Source organism: Durio zibethinus, chromosome 15, assembly GCF_047325235.1.
Source record: "Durio zibethinus cultivar Kanyao isolate XHJ-2024 chromosome 15, ASM4732523v1, whole genome shotgun sequence".
Lineage (NCBI taxonomy): Eukaryota > Viridiplantae > Streptophyta > Magnoliopsida > Malvales > Malvaceae > Durio > Durio zibethinus.
The window spans coordinates 3,017,134-3,039,334 of NC_143176.1; the positions used below are offsets into that span (position 1 = coordinate 3,017,134).

Here is a 22,201-nt window from a genome sequence, read left to right on the forward strand (position 1 = left end):
TATCACAAAAAATTTCTGTTGGATCATCTTGCTTTTGACTCAAATCCAACAGAATTTTCCTTAGCCAAATTGCTTGATTAACAGCAACTGCAGCAGCTATATACTCTGCTTCTGCTGTTGATTGAGCCATTGTTCCTTGTTTCTTTGAATTCCAGCTAAACACATTTAATCCAATGAAAAACACATAGCCTGAAGTGCTTTTCATGTCTTCATGAGAGCCAGCCCAGTCACTGTCTGTGAATCCTACCAATCTTGAACTGTCATTCTTCTTGAACCAAATTCCAAGTTCATTGGTTCCTTTAACATATCTCAACACTCTTTTTGCAGCCTTAAAATGCAACTCACTAGGATTTTGCATGAACCTAGAGAGTAAATTTGTAGCATACATGATGTCTGGCCTTGTTGCTGTCAAATATAATAAGCAACCAACCAAGCTTCTATAAATAGAGCCATCAACTTTGTTAGCTCCATCTTCCTTAACAAGTTTCTCATTTTGAGCCAAAGGAGTGTTGACTGGTTTGCAATTTTCCATCCCAAACTTATTCAGGATTTCATTTGTATATTTTCTTTGACAAATAAAGATTCCTTGCTAGTCTTGATGAATCTCCATTCCAAGAAAATAAGACATTTCTCCCATGTCTGTCATCTCAAAAATTTCCTGCATTTGGAGCTTAAAATCTTCCACAAGAGCTGATTTGCTACCTGTCACCAGAAGATCATCAACATACAAAGAAACAATCAACAGATCATTACTGTTAAAAACTTTAATGTATAATGTTGCTTCACTGAGGCTTTTCTTGAATCCTAACTTCAGTAAATGATCATCAATTCTGGAATTCCACACTCTGGGAGCTTGTTTTAATCCATACAAAGTCTTCTTGAGTAGATAGACTTTGCCTTCATGTCCCTTGGCAACAAAACCATCAGGTTGTTCAATGTAGATCTCCTCCTCAAGATAACCATTCAAGAAGGCAGATTTGACATCAAGTTGGTATATTTTCCAACTTTGCTGAGTTGCTAAGGCTAATAGCAGCCTTATAGTGTCCAACCTTGCAACTGGAGCAAATGTCTCTGAAAAATCAACACCAAGCTGTTGGGAGTAGCCTTTAGCTACCAATCTAGCTTTAAGTTTGTTGATGGAACCATCAGCATTCAACTTTGTTCTGAAAATCCATTTGACACCAATGATGTTTTTGTTACTTGGTCTATCAACCAGCATCCATGTTTGATTTTTCTCAATCATTTGAATCTCCTCCTTCATGGCATTTCTCCACTCTGAAAATTTGACAGCTTCTTCAAAGCTTGCAGGTTCAAGAATGGCAACATTTGATCTTTGATAAATATCTGTGAGTGGTCTGATTCATCTCACTGGTTCATGATCAATGATTTCATTTTCAAACATATAATCTTCTTGATCTTGGAAGCTTATCATGTCTGCAGCAATTTGCTTGACTGATTCTCCCTTTGATTTTTTCCAATTTCAGGCAGCTTGCTCATTAAATCTCACATTTCTACTTACAATCATCTTGCATGTAAGTGGATTGTAAGTCCTATAGCCTTTGGTGATGTTGCTATAGCCCAAAAAAAATACATATTTCTACTTTTTGATCAAGCTTGTCCCTTTTGATATCAGGAACGAACACATAACAGATGCTGCCAAAAATTCTGAGGTGGTGCACTGATGGTTTGCTTCTATTCCAGGCTTCAAAAGGAGTGTTTCCCTTCAAAGCTTTTGTGGGCAACCTGTTGAGCAAGTAGACAGAGGTATTGACTGCCTCTGCCCAAAATTTCTTTGAAAGATTCTTCTCAAACAGTATGCATCTTGCCATCTCCATGATTATTCTATTCTTCCTTTCACTGACTCCATTTTGTTGTGGAGTGTAAGTTGCTGTCAGTTGGTGTTCAATTCCTGCAACTTCACAAAACTCATTAAATCTGTCATATGTGTATTCAGTACCATTGTCTGACCTTATGATCTTGATTTTGCAGCCACTTTGATTCTCAATCCAAGCCTTGAACTTCCAAAATACATTTGCAACTTCAGACTTTTGTTTCATGAAGTAAATCCAACACATTCTAGTAAAATCATCTATAAAAGCAATGAAATATCTACTGCCATTTAAGGACAAGGTTCTCATAGGACCACGAACATCAGTATGAACAAGTTGTAATTTTTCAGTTGCCCTCCATGCTTTGTTAATTGCAAATGGCAACTTACTTTGTTTTCCTAGTTGACAGACTTCACACACTCAAGCACTGACTTCAACAGTAGGCATGTTTAATACAAGATCATTTTTATGCATGAAATTCAATGCATTGTAGTTGAAATGTCCCATCCTTTTATGCCATAAAGAAGATTCATCATGTGAAGTAACATATGCAGAGGAGTTTGCTTCATGCCAATTCAAGGAAAAATATTTTCCTTTCATATTAACAGTAAAGAGTTCATGGTCAGTGGGATCATGAATTATGCATGCCTTGTCTTTGAAGACTAAAGAGTAGTTATTTTCTAGCAACTGTCCTACACTCAACAGGTTTTGATCTATTTTGGGCACAAATAACACATCTGAAATGAGTTTGGTACCTGTTGGTGTCTCAACTGCCACTACTCATTTTCCTTTGACTTCTATGAAATCACCATTACCTATTTTGACTTTAGAGGTGCATGCCTTGTCTAGTTCTTTGAATATGTTGATATCAGATGCCATATGGTGTGTGCAACCACTGTCAATGAGCCATGCACTAGAGGAGGTTCTGGTTCCATAGCAAGTTGCAACAAAAACTTGCTCTTCTAGCTGTTGTTGATTGTCAGCAACTCTGGCTTGTTGATCTGGCTGCTGCTGTTTTTTGTTTTTACATACCTTCTCCATGTGACCAAGCTGCTTGCAGTACCTACATTGTATGTTAGGTCCGTACCAATAATATTTTTCTAAGTGAGTAGTCTTTTTACAGTGAGAGCATGGTGGAAATTTTCCTTTCTTTTCACTGTTTCTAGAACCTTGGTTTCTTTGATCTCCTTGTTTTCTGCCTTTGCTTTCTGTTTGCATCTTGCCTTTCTCCTTGGCTGTAAAAGCACCTTCTGTTGAATCCTCTTGTCCGATAGCCCTTCTTTGCTCTTGAGCTTGTAGAGCATTGAACAATTCTGCTGGAGTTATCTTGGTCAGGTCCTTAGAGTCTTCAAGGGATGAGATTTTTTACTCAAACCTCTCTGGTAAGCTGACAAGAACCTTCTCTACAATTCTTTTGTCTGACAGCTCCTCACCAAGTAATCTAATCTTGTTTACTATCTTCATGAGTCTGTCATTGTACTCCTTAAATTTTCAGACTCCTTCATCTTTAAGACTTCAAACTCTCTTCTAAGATTCAATACTTGCATTTGTCTTGTTTTGTCACTGCCTTGAAACTCTTCCTTGAGCACATCCCAAGCTTGTTTTGCAGTTTCACAAGTCATGATTCTAATGAATATGTCATCAGAAACTGAAGACTCAATACAGTTTTTAGCCTTGTACCTTTTTGCCTTTTCTTCACTATAATTTTTTATTTGAGTTACTGTTGGATTTGCAGGAAGTTGTGGTGGTTCCTTCTCATTTTCCATCACTTCCCACAAATCAAAAGCACTCAAATAAGTCTTCATTTTGACAGCCCATATCTAGTAGTTTTTACCAGAAAAAATAAGAGGTGGAGGTAAGGAGCAATTGCTTGAGGCCATTTAAGGTTGACAAAGGCTGGCTGGAAAGTGTTTGATGGCTTTTCACTCAATTTTTGGGACTCACAGATCCTCTAAGAACTTAAGGAATGCTCTGATACCAATTGAAGGATTTAGAGCAGAAAACAAGAGAAACTAATCTGTTACTTGAAGTAAATTGGCTCATTTGATCATGAGCTTCATTTCATTAATTTATAGGCTTCAAAAATACAAAAGTAGTTGGCCTAACAGCATGGGTCACCATGCACAGACCCATCATTTTACCTAGACTAATCTGCTGTCAGAAAGTTCCAGCAGAAATGCCATACTTAGTTGCTTCAACCACTAACACACTAACATGCTTCAACCACTAACAATTTCCAACTGGTTTAATTGTAATTGCAGGAGCTTTTTGATCACTAGTTGCCAACTGGTTATGGTTTTATTGGTGGAACCTGTTTCAATCTTCAAAATGAATGAATTGTGGCAAATTTTAATTTGAGAGTGGAATCATGAGAACTGAGAAATAGATTAGCTACTAAATATGCATTATTTTACAGCAGGCCTTGAAAAGGTTATGTAGAAGTTTGGGGTATTTGTGAGTAATGGGTTCTCTGCTAACATTAGGAAGCAAAATTCTTCATTCTTCTGCAATACATATTCTCAGAAACAGTATAATTCAGTCTGGTTTTGTGTATGATTTTTGGTTACTGGTGAGCACCACTGTACAAAAAACAAAACTCACTCAAGTAACCTTTGTAATTTTACAAATAAATCACACCATAGTGAATCAAGGAGGAAATTGGGGGGGGGGGGGGGGAGGGGGGATAATAAGAGCTTTTCATCTTTGTTCTTGCTTTCTTTTTATCTCTCCAGTTCTTGTTTGCAAAGAGGACAGCAAGAAATAATTCGGAGCCACTGATCAACACATTTGAGGTGAAATATGTGGGAACATGGCAACTTTCTCACCTCTTCTTTGTCTTTATACTTGGCCAGGCAAATACAGCACTCCTGTCAAATTCAAGGTCAACCACAAGAAACAATAAGAAGACAATTAGCCTGGAAGATAAATTTGAGTCTTTTTTTACCATTCTTGTGATCAAAGAAAAGCTAGAAAAGAGCATTAATTATGGTATATATTTAAATGTTCACATGGGACTCTTGAATTGTTATATATATGACTTACTGGATCTTCATTTACCGGGCTTGCATTGCAGTCTGAATCATGGTCAATCTCCAAGTTGGTGTTGATTTCTTTATATCTCCAACTAGGCAGCCTGGAGATCTGATCATCAGATGCTCCTCTGTCAGTGGAACCCACGTTCATGTTGTAGCCTAGGAGGCTGCTAATAAGTGGTACACAACAACATAGAAGTAGGAACAAAAGAAATGGGAAAGAGTAGCTGAGAGCATTCCAAGCTAGCAATGAGATACAGAGTGCATGAAGATTTGGAGTTCGGTGGAAGGATCCAAAGCGAGAATCAAAGACCCAAACGTTTCCCATCACAAACCATATTGCAAAGAACAGCTCTAGTGAAGTCCGGCATTTGTTCATCAAATGTGAGCTCCTGAACATGGTATATCTCAATTAATAGGCATACAAGGAAGCTAAAATTTTCCTTTGATAGTCTTCAGATTCAAATTAATGGAACATTTCAAATTTCAAGTAACCACATATGATTTAGAACCTTTCTTACCCAACAATCATGCAAAAAGTAATAAATAAAATTGATCTTGATGGACTTGGAACTGTAAAACGCTTACCTTGATTCTTCATTGGTCCTCTGTTGTTCAATGTCAGAAAGGCCAAAACCATCTCCTTGAGTGATGTGAAGATGACGGTAACGGCCATAAAGAAGAAACAAACTAAGGACACAACCAATATCATAGCTAGCAATCCATATCCTCATAGGCCAAACAGGCCTCTCCTGATTTGAAAAAGCCAAAGTGAATGTTGTGATGCTTATTTGAATTACCAAAGCTAAGAACTCCAGCATCATCCAAGTGCTAGAATTGAAAGGATTGGACCCAAGATCGGAACTTGATCCATTTTGGTAGTGGAAAACTCTCCTTGAGAAGGTAAACCACCTTGCTCTAGATATCCTCATCGCCATTCTTAACGAGAGTGAAGAAGGAGCATGAGGAGACCTATTCCACGTACCTGCAGCCACTCTATCTTCTCCTCCGGGAGTATTCGATGAAAATGAAACCACGTTGCTTGAATTACACAACGAATCCGTTTGAAAAGAGTAACGGCTATTCATGATTCCTTTTCTTCTTGTGTTTTTGGGAAGCAAACTCAACCGAATTTATAAGGTACTAACAATTATTTGTAATTCCTAAGCAGAAACATTATGAAACTGATGACCACAAATATCATACTGGCAATTATATCAGCAAGACTTCCATGTGCAGAAAACAATCATAATAATTCTTGTTGAGGTAGTTCGGAAACAAATACCACAAGGTTCAGGCAGTAACCAAACTGTTGAATTGAGAAGCTTGCATATCTGCAGGCCTAACAATTAAGGCTCCCATAGCCAGTTTGTTAGCTTAGCCTTAGCGGGCACAAACCCACCAAATTAAGACTCTTGAAAAATAGTTTTCCAGATGCAAACCAACTTCTAAATACTATCAAAACCTGTACTCCAAACAAAGCACAAGTTGTTTGGAGGGCACTTAGTAAATATAGTCCCTCAATCGAAGAGCTTTACCATCAAACAAAACTAACAAAGAACCTCACTTTTACAAAGAATTCACCCCCTAAAAGCACCTACCATAAACAAAAACCATAAAACTCAGGTTGGTATTTATGGACAGGCCTTTGAATGAAGAAATTTAAACAAAATGAAAGTAGATATAGAAGGTTGGAGAAGTAGAGAAAACAGAGAAGATGGTAGTAGAGACAGGAAGGTGGAGTTGGGTCTCAGATGGTGACCAAGAATCAACTGAAAAGGAAAAAAAAAAATAAAAGACCTTTGCTTTGATTCCAAGTGAACAGAAAGAGGGAAACTTGGAGGGAAGCTAACCGTTGTCCTAACTTCCCTGAGGCTTTTGTATCTTAAGTAAGCACAGCTGAGACAGCAACTGCCTCTTCAACTGCAAATCTCCTTCCGCTTTCTCTCTCTCTTCCTTCTAAAGAATTAGGACAAAAGCAAAGATAGTTTTCTTCATATTTTAACTTGAGTTATTCCCACTTAAAAGCTTTAATTGGTTAAGTGGTAAAGAGATTTTATTATATAATTGATTCTGTAATATATTCTTACTCATGTAAAATATTTTGAATTATGGCGGGTACAGTGGTAGTGACAATTTTAGGTTGTTGGTATGGGCAGTTGGCCACCAAATCCAACCAAGTTGTTTCCATTTGGTATTATGCTAAAGGATCATGACTCCATGAACTTTTTGTTTGTCACTAATTTCGCAATAAACTCCACTAATACTTCTCTTACTTTGGTTATCAGAGATGTGAGTTCGTTTTAGTCATGAAAATGGCATGAATCTGAATTGTTGATATTGGGATGGTCATGACAATTGTATTCTATCTGAATTGTTGATCTTGGATGGTCATGGCAATTGTATGTTCCTTCAAAACCCTTTTTTTCTTTGTAAAAAAAATGCCATGCCATATCTGTTTTTGATGAATTGATGTAAGCTTAACAGATGGATAAAGCTTAAAGCTTTACCGACCACCAGGGATGTTTATCATGACAGAATTGGTCTGTTTCTTGGAAAATGTTGGGTTTAACTAATGGTTTGCCAAACCAAGGTGTCTTGTTTGATCTTCCAACTGATTGTGTGCACATTAAAGTTTTGAATGTTTATTAATAATGTCTCTTTTGGTTATGTCAATGATAAATGAATTCGTGGGAGCCCACAGGCAGGCAGATGATCTATTTCCAGAAGAGACAAAGGAGCTTTGACCACCCTGTTTTCTTCAAACCAATTTGAGTTTGGAGCTGGTCTTTGTCTGGTCTGGAAGTAAACTTTTGTACCCAAAGGCCCTTCATATCTGAGTAGGTGTCATGGTCAAGTGTTTCATTGATTTGTTCCTTTATATATATATATATATAAAAATTAAATGATTGAGTTATTGTACAGTGAAAATTATAGTTGGGTTTGGTAAACAATTGAAGTCCATGAATTAAAGTACACAAATTGAATTGAGATGGGCTTCAAATTTTAGACCCAAACCAATGGTTAAGATGGGCCAACTATCCAGATCCGAACACCGACTCCAATTCATTATTGCTGCTATATCCAAATTCCAAAAAGTCCGATTTTTCTTTCTCCTTCGCTTGGGGCTCTCGATTTCCCTCGTCTAGTCGAATTTGTTTAACGATCACAGTAAGGTAGAACCCTAATTTTCCTTGATCTGATTACTTTTTATGTTTTTAGAGTTTGATTTAATTGTTTTCGTTGTCGGAACTTTTATACTTTCTTCTTCAATTTATCAAATTTTCTTATTCTGTTTGTTTGTTGAGATGGTAACTGAGTTCAAAAATGAAAAAAGTAGGGTTTTTTACTTTAAAATTTTGTTTTTCCATTATTGGGTATGCATCAATTTATCCGATGAGTTAGGGTGTTTTCCCTTTTTCGTTTTTGATGTAATAAACTTTTGGTTTTAATATTGGACCAAATCTTCAAGTAATTTGGCTCTTTTTTTTCTTGCTTCTAGTTGTGAATTTTGAATCTTATAGCTTTTTTCTTGAGATATCCAAAAGTTCTTTTTTTTTTTTTTTTTGTGATATGATTGTTAAGAGAATATATGTTGAATTGGACAGGTTTAAGGTTATTTGCTGATTTTTTTTGAAGAATTCATGACAACTGCTGCTAGACCCACATGGCAACCTGCCAAAGGTGGGAATGAACAAGGTGGTACTCGAATTTTCGGCCCATCTCAGAAGTACTCATCGAGGGACCTTGCTTCCCATACAACTCTAAAGCCTAGGTGAGTCTTTTGTGACATCTTTATAATGTATATATACATGTTTATTGTGCATAAGTTTTAGGGTATTAAAACATGTGGTTGGTAATTTTGTTAGCTTTGATTTTGTGCTCAACTGAATGTGTAAATGTAGATAGAAGGTAATGATTCTGACTGGAAAATAAAACTATTTTTTTGTTTGCTCATTGAATATGTACTTTTATTCTGGTGTTGTTCTCATTGCACCTTTAGGATGGTGAACTAATGTGTTTACAAGGGTTGATTTTGGAGAATTTGCATATCTAAAACCTTACTTCTGGACATGTAGAGTTGCATTTTGGTTCCTAAGGGACACTTGTATCATAAATGAGTTTATTTATCTGTTTGTTTTTTATGCGTGAAATGCAGAAAGGATGGTCAGGACAGCCAGGATGATTTGCAGAAGAGAAACCTCCGTGATGAGCTTGAAGAGCGTGAACGGAGGCATTTCTCATTAAGGGACAAGTCCTCTAATGGTAAAAAAAGCATGCTACCAACTATTTGTATATTTCATGAATTCTCTTTTTTTTACATTGCTGTAAAATTTCTATGCTTTTGTTCTTATCATGCGAGTACATTGTTGCAGATGACAGAGATCGTAGGAAGGGAAACCATTTTCTTTTGGAAGGTGAATTACCAACTTGCCTATTGATTATCAAATTAATGATCTCTAAAAGCACTTACTAACTGGATAGGTCACCTGTAGGGGCAAAGAGGGAGACTGAAGACCGAATTGTTCCACGCAGTGTTGATGCTGATGATTCTGATGTGGAAGTCAACAGTGACAATGAAAGGTTCTACTCCTTGCTTATATCTGTGTTTTCTATGCTAGCACAATTGATTACTTTGATGATTTAATTCTTTAAGGTTTTTGGATGGTTTAGAAGGCATGGTCTAACATATGGTACATAATTGTTGGTTTGTGAGAATAAAAGACTAAATTGCAAAAACTTATAATTGCATGGTTAGTGAAATCTATAAAAGAATAATTCCTGTTTGGGAACTTTTTTGGTACACTGTGTTACTATTTACTAACAGATCTTAAATTTTTGTCTTAGTGATGACGAGGATGATGAAGAAGCTCTCTTGGCTGAGCTTGAACGAATAAAGAAAGAGAAGGCAGAGGAGAAACTCCGACAGGTAAATGCTATATCATCCTGTGATATATATTGTCTAATTTGTGATATTATTCTAGAGCTTCAGATGCTGTTAGATATCTTCTTGTAAATTTTATAGCTGTAGAATACATCGACTGAGTCATTTCATGGTAACAATAGATATGCCTTACGTTCGTGCAGGAAAAACAAGAGCAAGAAGAACAGCTAAAAGCCAAAGAAGCTGAGCTTCTTCGTGGAAATCCACTACTTAATAATCCAACATCTTTTGGTGTAAAGAGGAGGTGAGTGGCTCCAAAGATGAAAAACTTCCTGCTAGATGGCATTCAAAATGATCTAAGTTATTTCCTTATTTTGTTGTTTTATGTGGTTCAGATGGGACGATGATGTGGTCTTCAAGAACCAGGCCCGTGGTGGAACCAAGGCTCAAAAGCGCTTCATTAATGATACCATAAGGAATGACTTCCACAAGAAATTCCTGCTGAAATATATGAAGTAAATAACTTGAATGCCCAAGCAATTAGGGAATCAAGTGAAACTTAACGGTTTCAAAACATAGTTTGTATCTGTAGTGGATTAGAAGATGGTGTAATTTTCCTGGAAAATGTGACGTTCAGCGTAAAACATAAATCTCCTATGTTTGCTGTCTGCCGCCATATGCTAATGGATATGGCAATGATAGATGTATTTCTTGAATTGGTTAAGACATACTGAAAGACAAGTACTCTTAAGCAACTCGGGCTTTTATCAATATAGTTTCTTCTTTGGAGATTATGTTTGGTGTTTCTTTCATTGGCATGGAGCAGATAAAAAAAAAAGAATTACACATATTCTCAACTCAAACATTGGCTTTCACCAGTTCTTACATGGTTAAATGTAGGAAAGAATGTACAAATTTTTCTTTCTTTTTGAACAAATTACTGCTAAACACAAAGGATACATGAGAATTGCCATCTGTTTCTCAAGGGAAAATAACTAATGACCTAGTGCCAATCTAAATAAGAAATATTATAATAAATAAATAATTGAATAAACACACCCTGCAAGCTGAAGAACTGTTCCGACTGGCAAAGAATTGTCTTTGATCAACCTGTTTCTGTAAATTGTTCGAAATCAGTCAGTGCTAATATACATAAGCTCTCCACATGGAAGCAAACCTGTTGAGGGAGATGGTTTTCTTCTAGTCTTTTTTCTTTGGTTCTTCCAAAACAAATTCAGCATACAGATCTTTCAAAGCAATCACAACCGTAGTGATCAACGGTCCCATAATTGCTCCCTGCCATGGCCAACAGAGAAAATAATATGCATCAAGAAATACATGAGAGCTACATTAGAAACCGTTTTGAAAAGATGAAAACAACCAAAATCATATATTTTTTCATTTGGCAGCAAATCAAAGTGCTGCTTTAAAATATGGGGAAGTTGGAAGTTTCATTTTGCTGCTATAGTGAAGTACGGGTTCACTAAAGGGCACTAATTCATAATTATATCACTTTTTTCTTTTCTTCATGACACAGGAAGGTAAGATACTTAGAAGAATTCCTTTTACATAACAAAAAAGACTTTTCATAGGGAAATAATAGACATCACAATCGAAAATGTCCTAACCACCCATGCAACTCGGATCCTTTTCAACTAGATTATCTATTTAGTTTACATTTGAGGGAAATGTCACTTCAGTATTGTTTGATGAAGGGACGAATAAACTTTGAACAGAACAGTAAATGAAGGTTAAAAAGATCAGGAAAGGTAAAGCACAAGGAAATCAATTGTAAAAGTTACCTCAACTGCAGAAGGGAACAATGTCATTCCACCAATGATGCTAAGCCCTGTAAGATATGCACTGTAACCAGGTATATTCTCCTGAATTTCAGAAGCACCATAATCCATAAGCAAAATGTGAATAACAGAGAAGGTCACTGCTAGTATGTATCTACTTTCCAGCAGTAACTCTATAGCCGCAGGAATTGTTGCGAACCATGGAGGAAAGATCGGCAACAAGGGGCTGACAAAAGCAAGCACTGTTGATGTGTATACAAAGTGTATTTTATACAGTCTAAATAGAAGCCATGTAAGACATCCTTGAAAGAATGCAATCTCAGCTGTAGCCAAAAGCACGCCAGAAATAGCATTATCAAGAACTTCAACACATCTAACCCTAGCCGATTTTGATATTGGAATCATAGACATCACTTGTTCTGTTACCCCACCAGATTCTGATGTGATAAGGTAATACAGAACCCAAAAGAATATCATCAACTGAGATACAAAATTGAAGACCTCAGCAGCTCCAGAGATGATGGAATTACCAATAGTGAACATGATTTTTGCACCTCCACCTAAAACAGATGCACCACTTGCAAGCACCCGCTGTAAAACATCTGCCCCTTTAACAGCAAACCCTTTAGCCTTCTCAATCAAATCCTCACGAGTGATTATCAATTCTTTGAAAATTGCATCAACTTCCGTGTAAATTTGTCCCCACTCACGATTGCTAACCCTTTCCCTCAAACTCAAAAGTTTCTCTGTATAAGGAGAGGGGGTCATCAAAGCTGTTGATTGCGTTGACGAACTAGTCGTTGAAGTTATGACAAAATGCTTGATTCCGGTCACAAACTCTGTCAAATTATACTGCGTTGCCAAACTATCAATCTGCTCAGACACTGTTTCATAAAACTGCGTAGTATACTTATCCACCATTCCAGGTACATCATTCTCTTCCATCCATTTTTTAACACCAATCCTCTCAGCATAATTATTCTCTCCTACATGAGCTTTCACCGAAATCACAGCATTTTTTCCCTCAACACCAATCTTATATGAGAAAAATGTAGGTCCAGCAATAAACCCGACAATCATACCAATTATCAATCCAATAGCAACAATAGTATTCAACCTTTTCAATATCCCTCGCGTGAAATACGCACTAATTGCACTTCTCCTGAAATTATTACTCCTAAATGATGAAAAAGCAGACAATGTATAATTCACATTTTTAGTACTAATCATGAACCCCAACACAATTATTACCAATGACCCAACACCACCAATTCTCTCATAGGCAATCACAAACACAGCAAAAGACACTAACCACCTCACTAACTTTGAAAATTCACTTCTATTCCGCCTTGAAAGAGTAGATTTTGGTCTTTTAAGAAACACTCTCAAACAAACATCCTTAATATCACCAATGGTACCTATAAAAGCCTTAAAGACAGCCACAGGAACAGCAAGAACAGTTTCAGTGACGCCTAGTTTCAAAGGTTCACTCCAAAATCCCACAAGGGTCTCTTGTATACCTCTCAAAGGAATTGAACACAGGATTGCCCACTGAATTGGCCTAAGATACTCTTGCAAAAGTTTGCAAATTCCATATAAGATGAATATGGTGAAGGCAAGACCAGCATGAGCCATGGCTATGTAAAGAGCCAACCGTACCTGGGGATCACCTGAGAGGCTGTTTCTGCGATCTGGGTCGGTGGAGTTTGGTGCCTGGGGTGGCGCGTGTGGTTGGTTTGGAGGCGCGTCACTGTCGCCTGGTACTGGGGAAGGCTTCCTTATTGATGCAGATCGGAACATGTCTTGCCATGGAAGAGTTGTGGAACTTGTTCTCGGTTCTGGTTGACTTGAATATGGAACTAACTCCATTTCCAGGAAAGTTTTGTATACAGAAAGATCAAGTCTTCGCTGAAGAGGGAAAGTTATCAAAGAATGTTCTTTTAGAAAGATAAATGAGAAGGAAAATTTCCAATCAGGAACTGATACTGAAGCCACAGAGAGACAGATAGATAACAGGATTTTTATTCTGTTGATGAATGGTAAGAGAAGAAACAGAGAGAGATTGGCTGGCAGTTTCCTTTTTAGGGTGTCAGTGACTTTTGGCTTCAACTATATTTAGGTTTCACAAATGATTCGAAGGGGCTTGTGGGGATGTATCATGTATCTATATTTTTTTTAGGATTTCAACTACAATTTTTTACTATAATATTATAATTATTTAATCAAAATTAAAAATTATGTCAATGAAAAAATCTCATATAATATTTTAATAATCTGTATATAATTTTAAATTTTGATTGATTAATTATGACATAATTATTATAGTGACATGCTGTCTATATTTTTACGTACCAAAAATTCCATTCACGGAGGTTTTTATTATTATATTTTTATTTTATATCTATAAATAAAATAGAAGGGAATGACCAAACAGCTTATGTTATGACTTTGTGACCTGCCTTTGCATGTGTCCAAATTCCAATCTTCAACTTCTGCTTTGTTAGGAAAGTGGGTTATTAATTTCTTAATCAGCAAGTTGCTTACTAACAGAAGAAAAGTGGGTTACTAATTTCTTAATAAAGATGTTTCATGTTTACAGATTATCATACATCATAAGTATTCCATTTTTAATAAATAAAATGAATTTCCTGGATCTTATTTAAATAAATATGTGCTTATTTTATCTAACTTAATCAAAGATATATAGTAAGTTGATGAGAAGATTTAGATGGATGATGTAATAATATCAAGCATCTGTCTCCAAATGTCTTGTTACATACATGTATCAGCAAAGCAGAATCTGCTCAAATATGACATGCATTAATTCTCTTGCGCAGGCAAAAGTAAGCACACAAGCGGTAGCCGAGTGCCATGGCTAGTAAAATCCATACTTCTTGCAAGCCACCATCAAGGTTAACTGTGTCAAATGAAGGTGAATTCTGCAGAGTCCGGCAGCCACCTTTGCTTTGACATTCATACAACTGGTCTCCAGAGTATTGCACTTTCAGCAGAAGCCTAAAGCCATAGTACATGAAGGATAAGTACTTCATCCACTGCATAAATTTTGGTATGTGCTGCAAACAAAACAACATTCTATATATTTTAGTGAAATCATCATAATTGCTGCATTTTTCTTTTCCAATAAAGACTTGAAAGCAATTGCAATGGTAGTTTAGCGTACCTGAACATAGTAACCTCCTGTGAGAAGAAACAGCATCAACACCAAAGAGGCCATCATCCCAGCCCTTTTAATACTCAAAACTGCCGCTCCAAATAGCTCTCCTGCTCCCTAATTTTTTTCATTTGGGAAGTTGGAGATTTCGTTAGTCCAAGAAGACTATAAGAACATATTTGTACTTCCATGTGAATTTTTAAAGCAAAAAAGTCTGATTTATTGGATTGCTTGACTTACTTGGCCTATAATAGCTATCAATAAAATCGAAAACAATGTCAGGAAGAAGCAAAGGACTGTTCTCTTAAAGCCAGCCATGAAGTAGACAATCAACATGAATGATGTAGGATATAAAACATGTGCCACCAAATCACACAGAGTGCTGCACGCATAGTATACACTTAATCTGTACATGTCTGCTTTCCTTTCTTTCACCAAATAGACCTTTTCAAAAGGAAAAACATATACTGCTCCAAAAAGTGATGAAGATGTCCAGAAAATGCAGATGTAGAATAGCAGACCAACCTAAAATAAATGTTTTGGAAAAGCAATTTACACATATTGCCTAAATAATGTAATAGGATCAAAGATATGTAAAATGAGGTTACAGAATGTTACTTGATCCCTCAGTTGAGCCTCAGTTGCAGCACTGGATTTCCACCAAAGAAGACCTAGCAAGACTGCAACTCCTAGTGATTGTAGTAGTCTTAGCTTATCGAAGTAATCCCGCCGCCTCTCTTGAAAGGTTCTCTTGATTATTATCAAGAACTGCTCCCACCATGTTATTGTCCAGTCTTTCTTAACTTGAATGGCCAGTTGAAGATGCTGTGGTGCCTTGGCACTTCGAAGATTCTCTTCCTTTTCTTTTGGCTCCAAATGAATTTTATACTTGAGTTGAAGATACTATTATAATGTAAAGACAAATGTTTGAGAGGGAGACGATCAAACAAAGAAAGAGATTAAATACCTAGTAACTTGTTAAGGTTTAAAAGATTTTATACTTTGATTACAGCCCTGCCAGAATCAGCAGTTCCTTCAGATGCCACTAGATCTTCAGGAAGAGTTATGTCATTAACTTGACCAGTTGCTAAATCGAGCAAGAACTCAGCTGGATTCATTGCTATTTCTGGGATGAATCCCAAAGATGAAAAATACTCCATGCACTCTCTTGCCTTCCCAGAGTAAACAGGGTCGCCTTCTGATATCAGCAGAAGTTTGTCAAACATGTGAAACATTCTGCTCGATGGCTGGTGAATTGTTGTGATAATAGTTCTTCCTGCCTATAGACCATCAAGCACAATCTTTGCTCATTTTTTTTTACATTGGAACGTGTATTTTGTAGATATTTTGGTCAAATGTTGGATAAAATGCACTAACTTGGGATTAGGAATTTAGGATACCTTTGCAACTCCTTGAAGAATTTGAATAAGTTTATTGGCTGAGGTGGAATCAAGACCTGAAGTTGGTTCATCAAGCAACAACAACGAAGGATCAACAAGAATTTCATAACCAATACTAGTTCTTTTTCTTTCTCCTCCTGATATTCCTTTGACCAATCCTCCCCCAATTCTTGTGTGACGACACCTGTGGTCATGTAACAGATCACTTAGAAAAAGGTAAATCATAATCTTCGATTTATGTGGTACATACCTTTCAAGACCTAGCTCCTTCATAATCAGCTCTACTTTTGCGTACTTTTGTTGCAGGCTCATGTCATTAGGCAGTCTCAGAAATGCTGAAAAAACTAAGGTTTCTTCTACCGTTAGTTGAGGGAGCAATATGTCATCCTGTGTCACAAACCCTATCCTGAAAAAAAGGAACACTTGAAATCCATTGAATGACAGAAAAGAAAAGCTTCTGAAACATTGGCCTAACCTTCGCTTCAGAGTCGGACTGTAAGGAATGTCATTGTATGTTATATTTCCTTTAACATTATCTGTCAATCTTCCGCCTATTATCTTCAACAAGGTTGTTTTGCCACTACCAGAAGGACCCATCAGAGCAAGGATTTCACCAGGGCCAGTGCTGCCCGCTACACCCTTCAGGATCTCCTTGTATTTATTTTGCTCCAAGTTCAGTTGGGAGGCTACCTTTGATACCACTGCTCTCACTGGGTTGATGGAGGCGGCTTGGCTAAGTCTAACCTTATACTCTATATCTTCAAACTTCATTGTGAAACCATGATCATGAAAAGTTAAAACTGATATTAAAAACAAACAAAAATATTAACAAATTAAAGAAACCTGACAACTACCTTAAGAAATATTGGAAGAGGGTGATCTTTATTAGCATACACAGTGTAGTCCTCGATATCGATCTCAGAATACCTATTTCTAAGGTAAGGCTGGGACAAGAACTCAATGTTGTGACCAAAACCATTGCTTCCTGCAATCTGCATAGACCCCATTGTTGGAGGGGACAATGGCATGTCCTCAATTTCACCCTCTTTTCTTGTTTCCATATTTGGAGACAATTGCATGAACCTTAACTAATAGCTGTCTATCTCTGGGTGAAAAGTGAAGTGAATCAACTGTGATGAACCAAATGCTAGGCTATATATTGAGGGGAAGAGTCTTTGCTGGTAAACCACATACTTTTCATTCCATGCCTGCCCTTGTTTTAATGAAGTACTTCTCATATGGTACCAACTATATAACCAGAAGAACATGCCAAGAATATGAATTGCTTTGGGTTTTTTTAATCTCTTTTTTTTAATTACACAATTTATTCAATCAAGATTACTATTAGGAAGTAAAATGTTGCAAATATCATGGGAAAAGTCAGCATTTTTAGATGTTTTATACTACTAACAAAAAGATGGATTATTATATTATGCTTGCATGATTAATGGCAAAGAAAGATTTTAAATATGCAATCAAAAGAAGAGAAGTCCAGTGTTCCAACAGCATTCTAGCACCAGTGTCAGCTTTAATATGGCGTCCTTTTTTCCTATGCAGGGGTGCTTTCCGGAAACCTCTTGAAAAGTTAAAAAAAAAAAAAAGAAAGTGTTGGAGAGTGTCTATAAGCAAACAATCCAGAGGCTCGAGGGGAAACTCCAAAAGTTGAGAGAGACATTGAGCTAGAAATGCAATTTACCTTATCTGAAATTAGGAAAAGTTAGGTTATTGGAACCAAAAATTTTAGTACCTTTTTCAATTTTGCACATTGTTGTTGTTACTAAAATAAAAAATAAATAAATCTCAAGGATTTTCTTCTTATTACTTTTTTCTGCGAGATGAGACAGTGTAATCTATATTGTTTCCAGCAGTAGCTAGGGTCTACCCCCTTCTAAGAATTCTCCTCTTCTACTGGAATCCTATGCATGCTTGGCTGGTCAAACTGGAGCTATTTGATGATGTCTCCAATTTGATTACAATGATCTAAACAGATCTCACGTAAAACCTAAAAATTTAATGAAAATTTTCCAGGCTTTAAAATTACAGACTCGATGGTTTGCAGCAAACGTGAAACAAGAGATGATCTAGCTTTTGCCCAAATGTTTACTGGCTGTGATATGATTCAGCCTTACACATTCTATAAATTACTTTGCCTTGTCTTATATTTTATATCTTGTTAAAGTTATAAGGAGGAGGAACACTTGAAACTTGCTGCAGATCTCAAGAAGCAGCCCAAATTTGCATCTAGAAGATCCTATATTGAGTGGATAAAGGAGATCATACAAAAGAGTGGCAAACGAGACACTGACTTAGAACGCATCTTATGGAGCTTCAGTTAAAAAGCAATTCCATCCAGGAGCTCCTTCATTGCACCTGTGCTGTTGTTGATGAAATTGTCTGCAGGCATGAACCGATTGTCATTGCGGTTCCCATCATATTAAATGACGTATGCTACTTTTTCCTTAAAAAGAACTGTACATGTATGCAGGGAAGCAAAGAAAGACCCAGCCGGCAACAGGCTTATAGCCTCCTCACTAGCATACATAGAGCTTTGAGCAAATCTCTGAGAAAATGACCGACCGTGAAAAGATACTAGCAGCCATGGCTTCCCGAAGCTTAAATATAGACAAGCTACAATTTTACCTTGACGCCATTTGTGAAGGAAAACGAGTACCTGGAGCAGCAACTTCGAGACAATTGAACCTATAACTTGCCACTAGAATCCATTCTTTCTACTGAAGTATCTTTTCTTCACTTGGTTGTAACCATATTTGAGTTTGACTTTGAATTTAGACACAAAAAGCTGTAAACTTTGAAAACAAAAATTGCAACTGCAGCCATCATTGTTCCCTTGGTCATGATTCTTTAGTTTTTCCCAAATTCACATAGATTTGTTAAACAAGTTGAAAGTCAGAAAACAGCCAGGCCAGTCATAACCATTATGCTCCATTCACATCTAAATTATTGGTAATATTAACCGAGTTTTAATGGGAGAGCTGACAGATCGACCTTGGCCACATTCATTCAAGGGTAACTTCTACAATGATTGGATTCGAGCATTTCCTTTTGGGCTTGCATATTTTCAATGCTCCCCTTATATTGTTGAGGAGTTTTATAGGTGTTCATTTCGTTGGTTTAGCTTGTCTTATAATAGTTCCTTGTCAAAGACTATGTTTACTAATCAAGACTAGGGTCAAAATCCATTTAACAACGTCCATATCTATGTTTTTCTGCATGTTTTCCAAATATATGGAATCAGAGATACGTATAAACTTGGATGCAATAGGCCCTTTGCCTTGCCTTGTTGTTGAATGAAAGAGTGGGAACAGACAAACTTTTACCTTCCCTTGTTGAAACATCAATTTATTCGATTCTTGGAATGGAAGCATATCATCACTTAACATCTATTTAGTGATCGGCCATTCGCCAGTTAGCAGCTCCAATAATATCATGTCATCCAGGGGATTCATGATACTACTTGCCAAAGCCTAGAGGCTCCAACATTTCCATCACCCTCTTTCAGATCATTTATCTCTCTGTTACATGATCAGCTACCATCAATAAGTATTATCTGGACAATGGAGCAGCTAAAATAAACAAGATCATTAATAAAGGGTCTAATTAACCGGCACTAGTTAAGATGATTTAATGCATTATTTTCACCAAAATAAAAAATATATAATGCATTAATTAGAAAATTCTTTCTATAATATCATGTGCTGCTTGTAGCCACTTTTTAACAATTTTCATTTATGATCAATGAATGGAATCCATAACAATTCTGACCCTGCAACTAACAATTGCAATGTGGCATCCAAACCAATAGACTTGCCTCCTTATCATGAACTCCCACACCGTGGGATTGTTATTTACTCATTTCCCGAGAGTACTTAATGGGCATAGATGCACATGGATTGACTATTTCTCTGTATAAAACAAATTAAAAATGATGTTACCTTAACTTCTTCGGAACCCATATATCAGATCATGAAAATAAAACATGTAATAAAGGTTCTTTCAAAAAAAAAAAAATGTAAGAAAGATCCTATAGTCACCACTCACCCACCACTGGGATCTTTGAACTAAGAAGTTTTGACATGTGGTATGATGTTATCATTTCAATCCCTTACAGTTATTTATAGAGTTAGGTGCAAGCTCATAGCAACATCTCCTAATAATTTAAATTTTCAATTATCAGTGGCTAACTTTAGCATGTCAATCTAAAACTATTTTTTGTAAAGTTCAAATCTTCATTTATCTTCTTCTGATTTATTACAAGATCATTTTTTTAAAAAAAGTTTACCTCCGTCTGAAATTTTTCTATCTTTTGATAATGGGTTCCATGTATTTTAGATATTATTATTAGTTCATTTTGATAATATGCGATTCAACAGCTGCAGTTTCTGTGTTGGAATGGGATGGTTTGATTCTCTATTAGGGGCAGATGGAAGAGAGATTGTAAAAAGGAAAGACAATGATGCAGGCGCAGTAGGTTTGTCTGAATCCTTAAACTACATTGTCACATTCTTGTTTTGTTTATGATTTTGCTTTGTTGCATTATGATTATGCTTTTCTCTGCCTGTAATTGGTTGTTGTTTCAATGTTAATGTGTTTTTCTTTTTGTGGTTTTCCTTTCTTCTGGTTTTGGAGAGCCTCCATAGGTAATATGCCGTGGAATTGTTTAACACTGATCTCCATCATTTTATTCGATGTGATGTGATATTCTGTCATTGAGAGGGCTTTTTTTCTTTCTTTGGTTTCTGGCTTACCATTTGCATTTTTCACTTCGTTGATTATATATGTTCTATCTGTTAACTCAAGCTGATCTTTTGGTACACAAATGATTTCACCAGTTCTTAATGGAATTCCTATGATATTTTGTGAGGTTGCCTTGCAATATTTAGGAGGTAAAAGAAATCCGGACAGCCAGCTAGAGTTGTAATGTAAGACAAAGGAATTTGCTTACATGCATGGAATGATTAATGATTATTTGACCTGGACCCTCCTGGCTGCTGCCTTTCTTACTTGGTCTCCTATTGGTTCCTTTGATTTGAATTTTTTTTTCAGGTCCCTTTCTCAAAAGAATTGCCCATGTTCTAGTTTCCAAGTGATTTATCTTGTCTTGAACTGCTACTCCTAAATAATTATGCAGCCTCAGTGTTGACTGTTCTTTTCAGTGATGCATATCCTTATTAATGGTTCGCCTTTTGCAATAAGGAACTTCTCGACTCCTGGTCGTGAGGATTTAACTTCTGTGGTTCAGGAAAACAGTGAATGTTTCACTTCTGCTAAATGGTCTCAAAGGTAGCTTTTTCCTGCTTCAACAACTTATCAAGTTGCTCTTTCTCCTAGATCATCTTCTTTTCCCATTTGGGACCAGGAATAAAATCTTATTTCATATAATTGGAGCCTCTGATCAATCATCGTTTGTCAACTTGTTTTTTAGATAAAGGATAAATCTGCTACATTTCCTCTTTTACAACACGGAAAAATTAAGTAGCAAAATTTAAAATTTATATTTTTTCTTTCCTATGTCATCAATTTTCCTAGTCATTCATAAGTAACAGATTATGTCTGTTAATAACATAGGGGCATTTTTCTTGGAAGAGTTTTGCTCTAAGAATTCCATTTTTCCAGGTAGAGCTTTGGAAGAGCTCAGAAGTTCCCTCTACAATGAGCTTAGAACTTCAGAAGGAGCCAAGCGTCAACAGCAACGGTTTTGTGGACCTGTGGTGGCGATGTCCTTTAATTTCGTGGTTGCTGTTGGGATTATACCGACAAACAAATTAGTTACTTCCTTTAATCTCCTTTTTCCATATATGTGCTATCATGTGAATGGTAAGCAGTGTGTATATAGTTTCTTGATGGCATGGCACTAGCAAACCCCAGAACTCTACCGCTCTTTTATTTTAAGACTTCATAATTAATGCTTTACAATATGTTCAATGATGGACTTATACGAGTCCCATTTGCTTTCAGGTGATGGGGAAAGTTGGATTCAATTTCCCAATCTTCCTAACTTTAATATATTACTCCATAGCATGGATCTTACTAGCATTTTTCAAGGCATTGTCATTGCTTCCAGTT

At 36.5% G+C, this 22,201-nt stretch overlaps 4 protein-coding genes across 6 annotated transcripts; 1 reads left to right on the top strand and 3 right to left on the bottom strand.

The window, feature by feature from the left end:
- Positions 1-3,658: 3,658 nt before the first annotated feature.
- On the bottom strand, positions 3,659-6,881 carry LOC111302232 (E3 ubiquitin-protein ligase At1g63170-like). Of its 2 annotated transcripts, none has more exons than XM_089744345.1 (3): positions 5,450-6,881; positions 4,887-5,253; positions 3,659-4,696 (listed from the first exon to the last, which is right to left on the bottom strand). In XM_089744345.1, exons 1-3 carry the CDS (start codon positions 5,947-5,949, stop codon positions 4,550-4,552), a joined length of 1,014 nt encoding a protein of 337 aa, XP_089600471.1. In that variant the 5' UTR covers positions 5,950-6,881; the 3' UTR covers positions 3,659-4,549. The 2 variants fall into 2 exon arrangements, with proteins under 2 accessions (XP_089600471.1, XP_022753901.2); XM_022898166.2 differs by having other exon boundaries at positions 4,872-5,253; positions 5,450-6,874.
- Positions 6,882-7,902: 1,021 nt separating this feature from the next.
- Positions 7,903-10,540, top strand: LOC111301527 (uncharacterized). Of its 2 annotated transcripts, none has more exons than XM_022897272.2 (8): positions 7,903-8,037; positions 8,470-8,636; positions 9,021-9,127; positions 9,238-9,279; positions 9,358-9,445; positions 9,710-9,791; positions 9,950-10,050; positions 10,142-10,540. In XM_022897272.2, exons 2-8 carry the CDS (start codon positions 8,506-8,508, stop codon positions 10,263-10,265), a joined length of 675 nt encoding a protein of 224 aa, XP_022753007.2. In that variant the 5' UTR covers positions 7,903-8,037; positions 8,470-8,505; the 3' UTR covers positions 10,266-10,540. The 2 variants fall into 2 exon arrangements, with proteins under 2 accessions (XP_022753007.2, XP_089600472.1); XM_089744346.1 differs by having other exon boundaries at positions 7,946-8,037; positions 8,501-8,636.
- A 33-nt stretch (positions 10,541-10,573) lies between these two features.
- On the bottom strand, positions 10,574-13,680 carry LOC111301526 (uncharacterized). The gene is made up of 2 exons (XM_022897268.2): positions 11,549-13,680; positions 10,574-11,042 (listed from the first exon to the last, which is right to left on the bottom strand). The coding sequence occupies exons 1-2, from the start codon at positions 13,412-13,414 to the stop codon at positions 10,947-10,949; spliced, it is 1,962 nt and encodes a 653-aa protein (XP_022753003.2). The 5' UTR covers positions 13,415-13,680; the 3' UTR covers positions 10,574-10,946.
- Positions 13,681-14,234: 554 nt separating this feature from the next.
- LOC111302233 (ABC transporter G family member 26-like) lies at positions 14,235-17,298 on the bottom strand. Its single transcript, XM_089744347.1, has 7 exons — positions 16,972-17,298; positions 16,118-16,882; positions 15,719-15,997; positions 15,336-15,620; positions 14,958-15,242; positions 14,727-14,834; positions 14,235-14,619 (listed from the first exon to the last, which is right to left on the bottom strand). Exons 1-7 carry the CDS (start codon positions 17,194-17,196, stop codon positions 14,350-14,352), a joined length of 2,217 nt encoding a protein of 738 aa, XP_089600473.1. The 5' UTR covers positions 17,197-17,298; the 3' UTR covers positions 14,235-14,349.
- Positions 17,299-22,201: the final 4,903 nt, after the last annotated feature.

What these genes read in the sequence shown, in the direction of transcription:
- LOC111302232 (XM_022898166.2), bottom strand. Translation starts at nt 5,949, where the DNA reads ATGAATAGCCGTTACTCTTTTCAAACGGATTCGTTGTGTAATTCAAGC. An exon ending in AGGACCAATGAAGAATCAAG is followed by an intron (nt 5,254 to 5,449) that starts GTAAGCGTTTTA and finishes TACCATGTTCAG; the next exon opens with GAGCTCACATTTGATGAACA. An exon ending in GCCCGGTAAATGAAGATCCA is followed by an intron (nt 4,697 to 4,871) that starts GTAAGTCATATA and finishes TGAATTTGACAG; the next exon opens with GAGTGCTGTATTTGCCTGGC.
- LOC111301527 (XM_022897272.2), top strand. Translation starts at nt 8,506, where the DNA reads ATGACAACTGCTGCTAGACCCACATGGCAACCTGCCAAAGGTGGGAAT. An exon ending in AAACCATTTTCTTTTGGAAG is followed by an intron (nt 9,280 to 9,357) that starts GTGAATTACCAA and finishes GGTCACCTGTAG; the next exon opens with GGGCAAAGAGGGAGACTGAA. An exon ending in TCTTTTGGTGTAAAGAGGAG is followed by an intron (nt 10,051 to 10,141) that starts GTGAGTGGCTCC and finishes TATGTGGTTCAG; the next exon opens with ATGGGACGATGATGTGGTCT.
- LOC111301526 (XM_022897268.2), bottom strand. Translation starts at nt 13,414, where the DNA reads ATGGAGTTAGTTCCATATTCAAGTCAACCAGAACCGAGAACAAGTTCC. An exon ending in TGTTCCCTTCTGCAGTTGAG is followed by an intron (nt 11,043 to 11,548) that starts GTAACTTTTACA and finishes TGGCCATGGCAG; the next exon opens with GGAGCAATTATGGGACCGTT.
- LOC111302233 (XM_089744347.1), bottom strand. Translation starts at nt 17,196, where the DNA reads ATGCAATTGTCTCCAAATATGGAAACAAGAAAAGAGGGTGAAATTGAG. An exon ending in TTCTTCAAGGAGTTGCAAAG is followed by an intron (nt 15,998 to 16,117) that starts GTATCCTAAATT and finishes GATGGTCTATAG; the next exon opens with GCAGGAAGAACTATTATCAC. An exon ending in AGGCTCAACTGAGGGATCAA is followed by an intron (nt 15,243 to 15,335) that starts GTAACATTCTGT and finishes CATTTATTTTAG; the next exon opens with GTTGGTCTGCTATTCTACAT.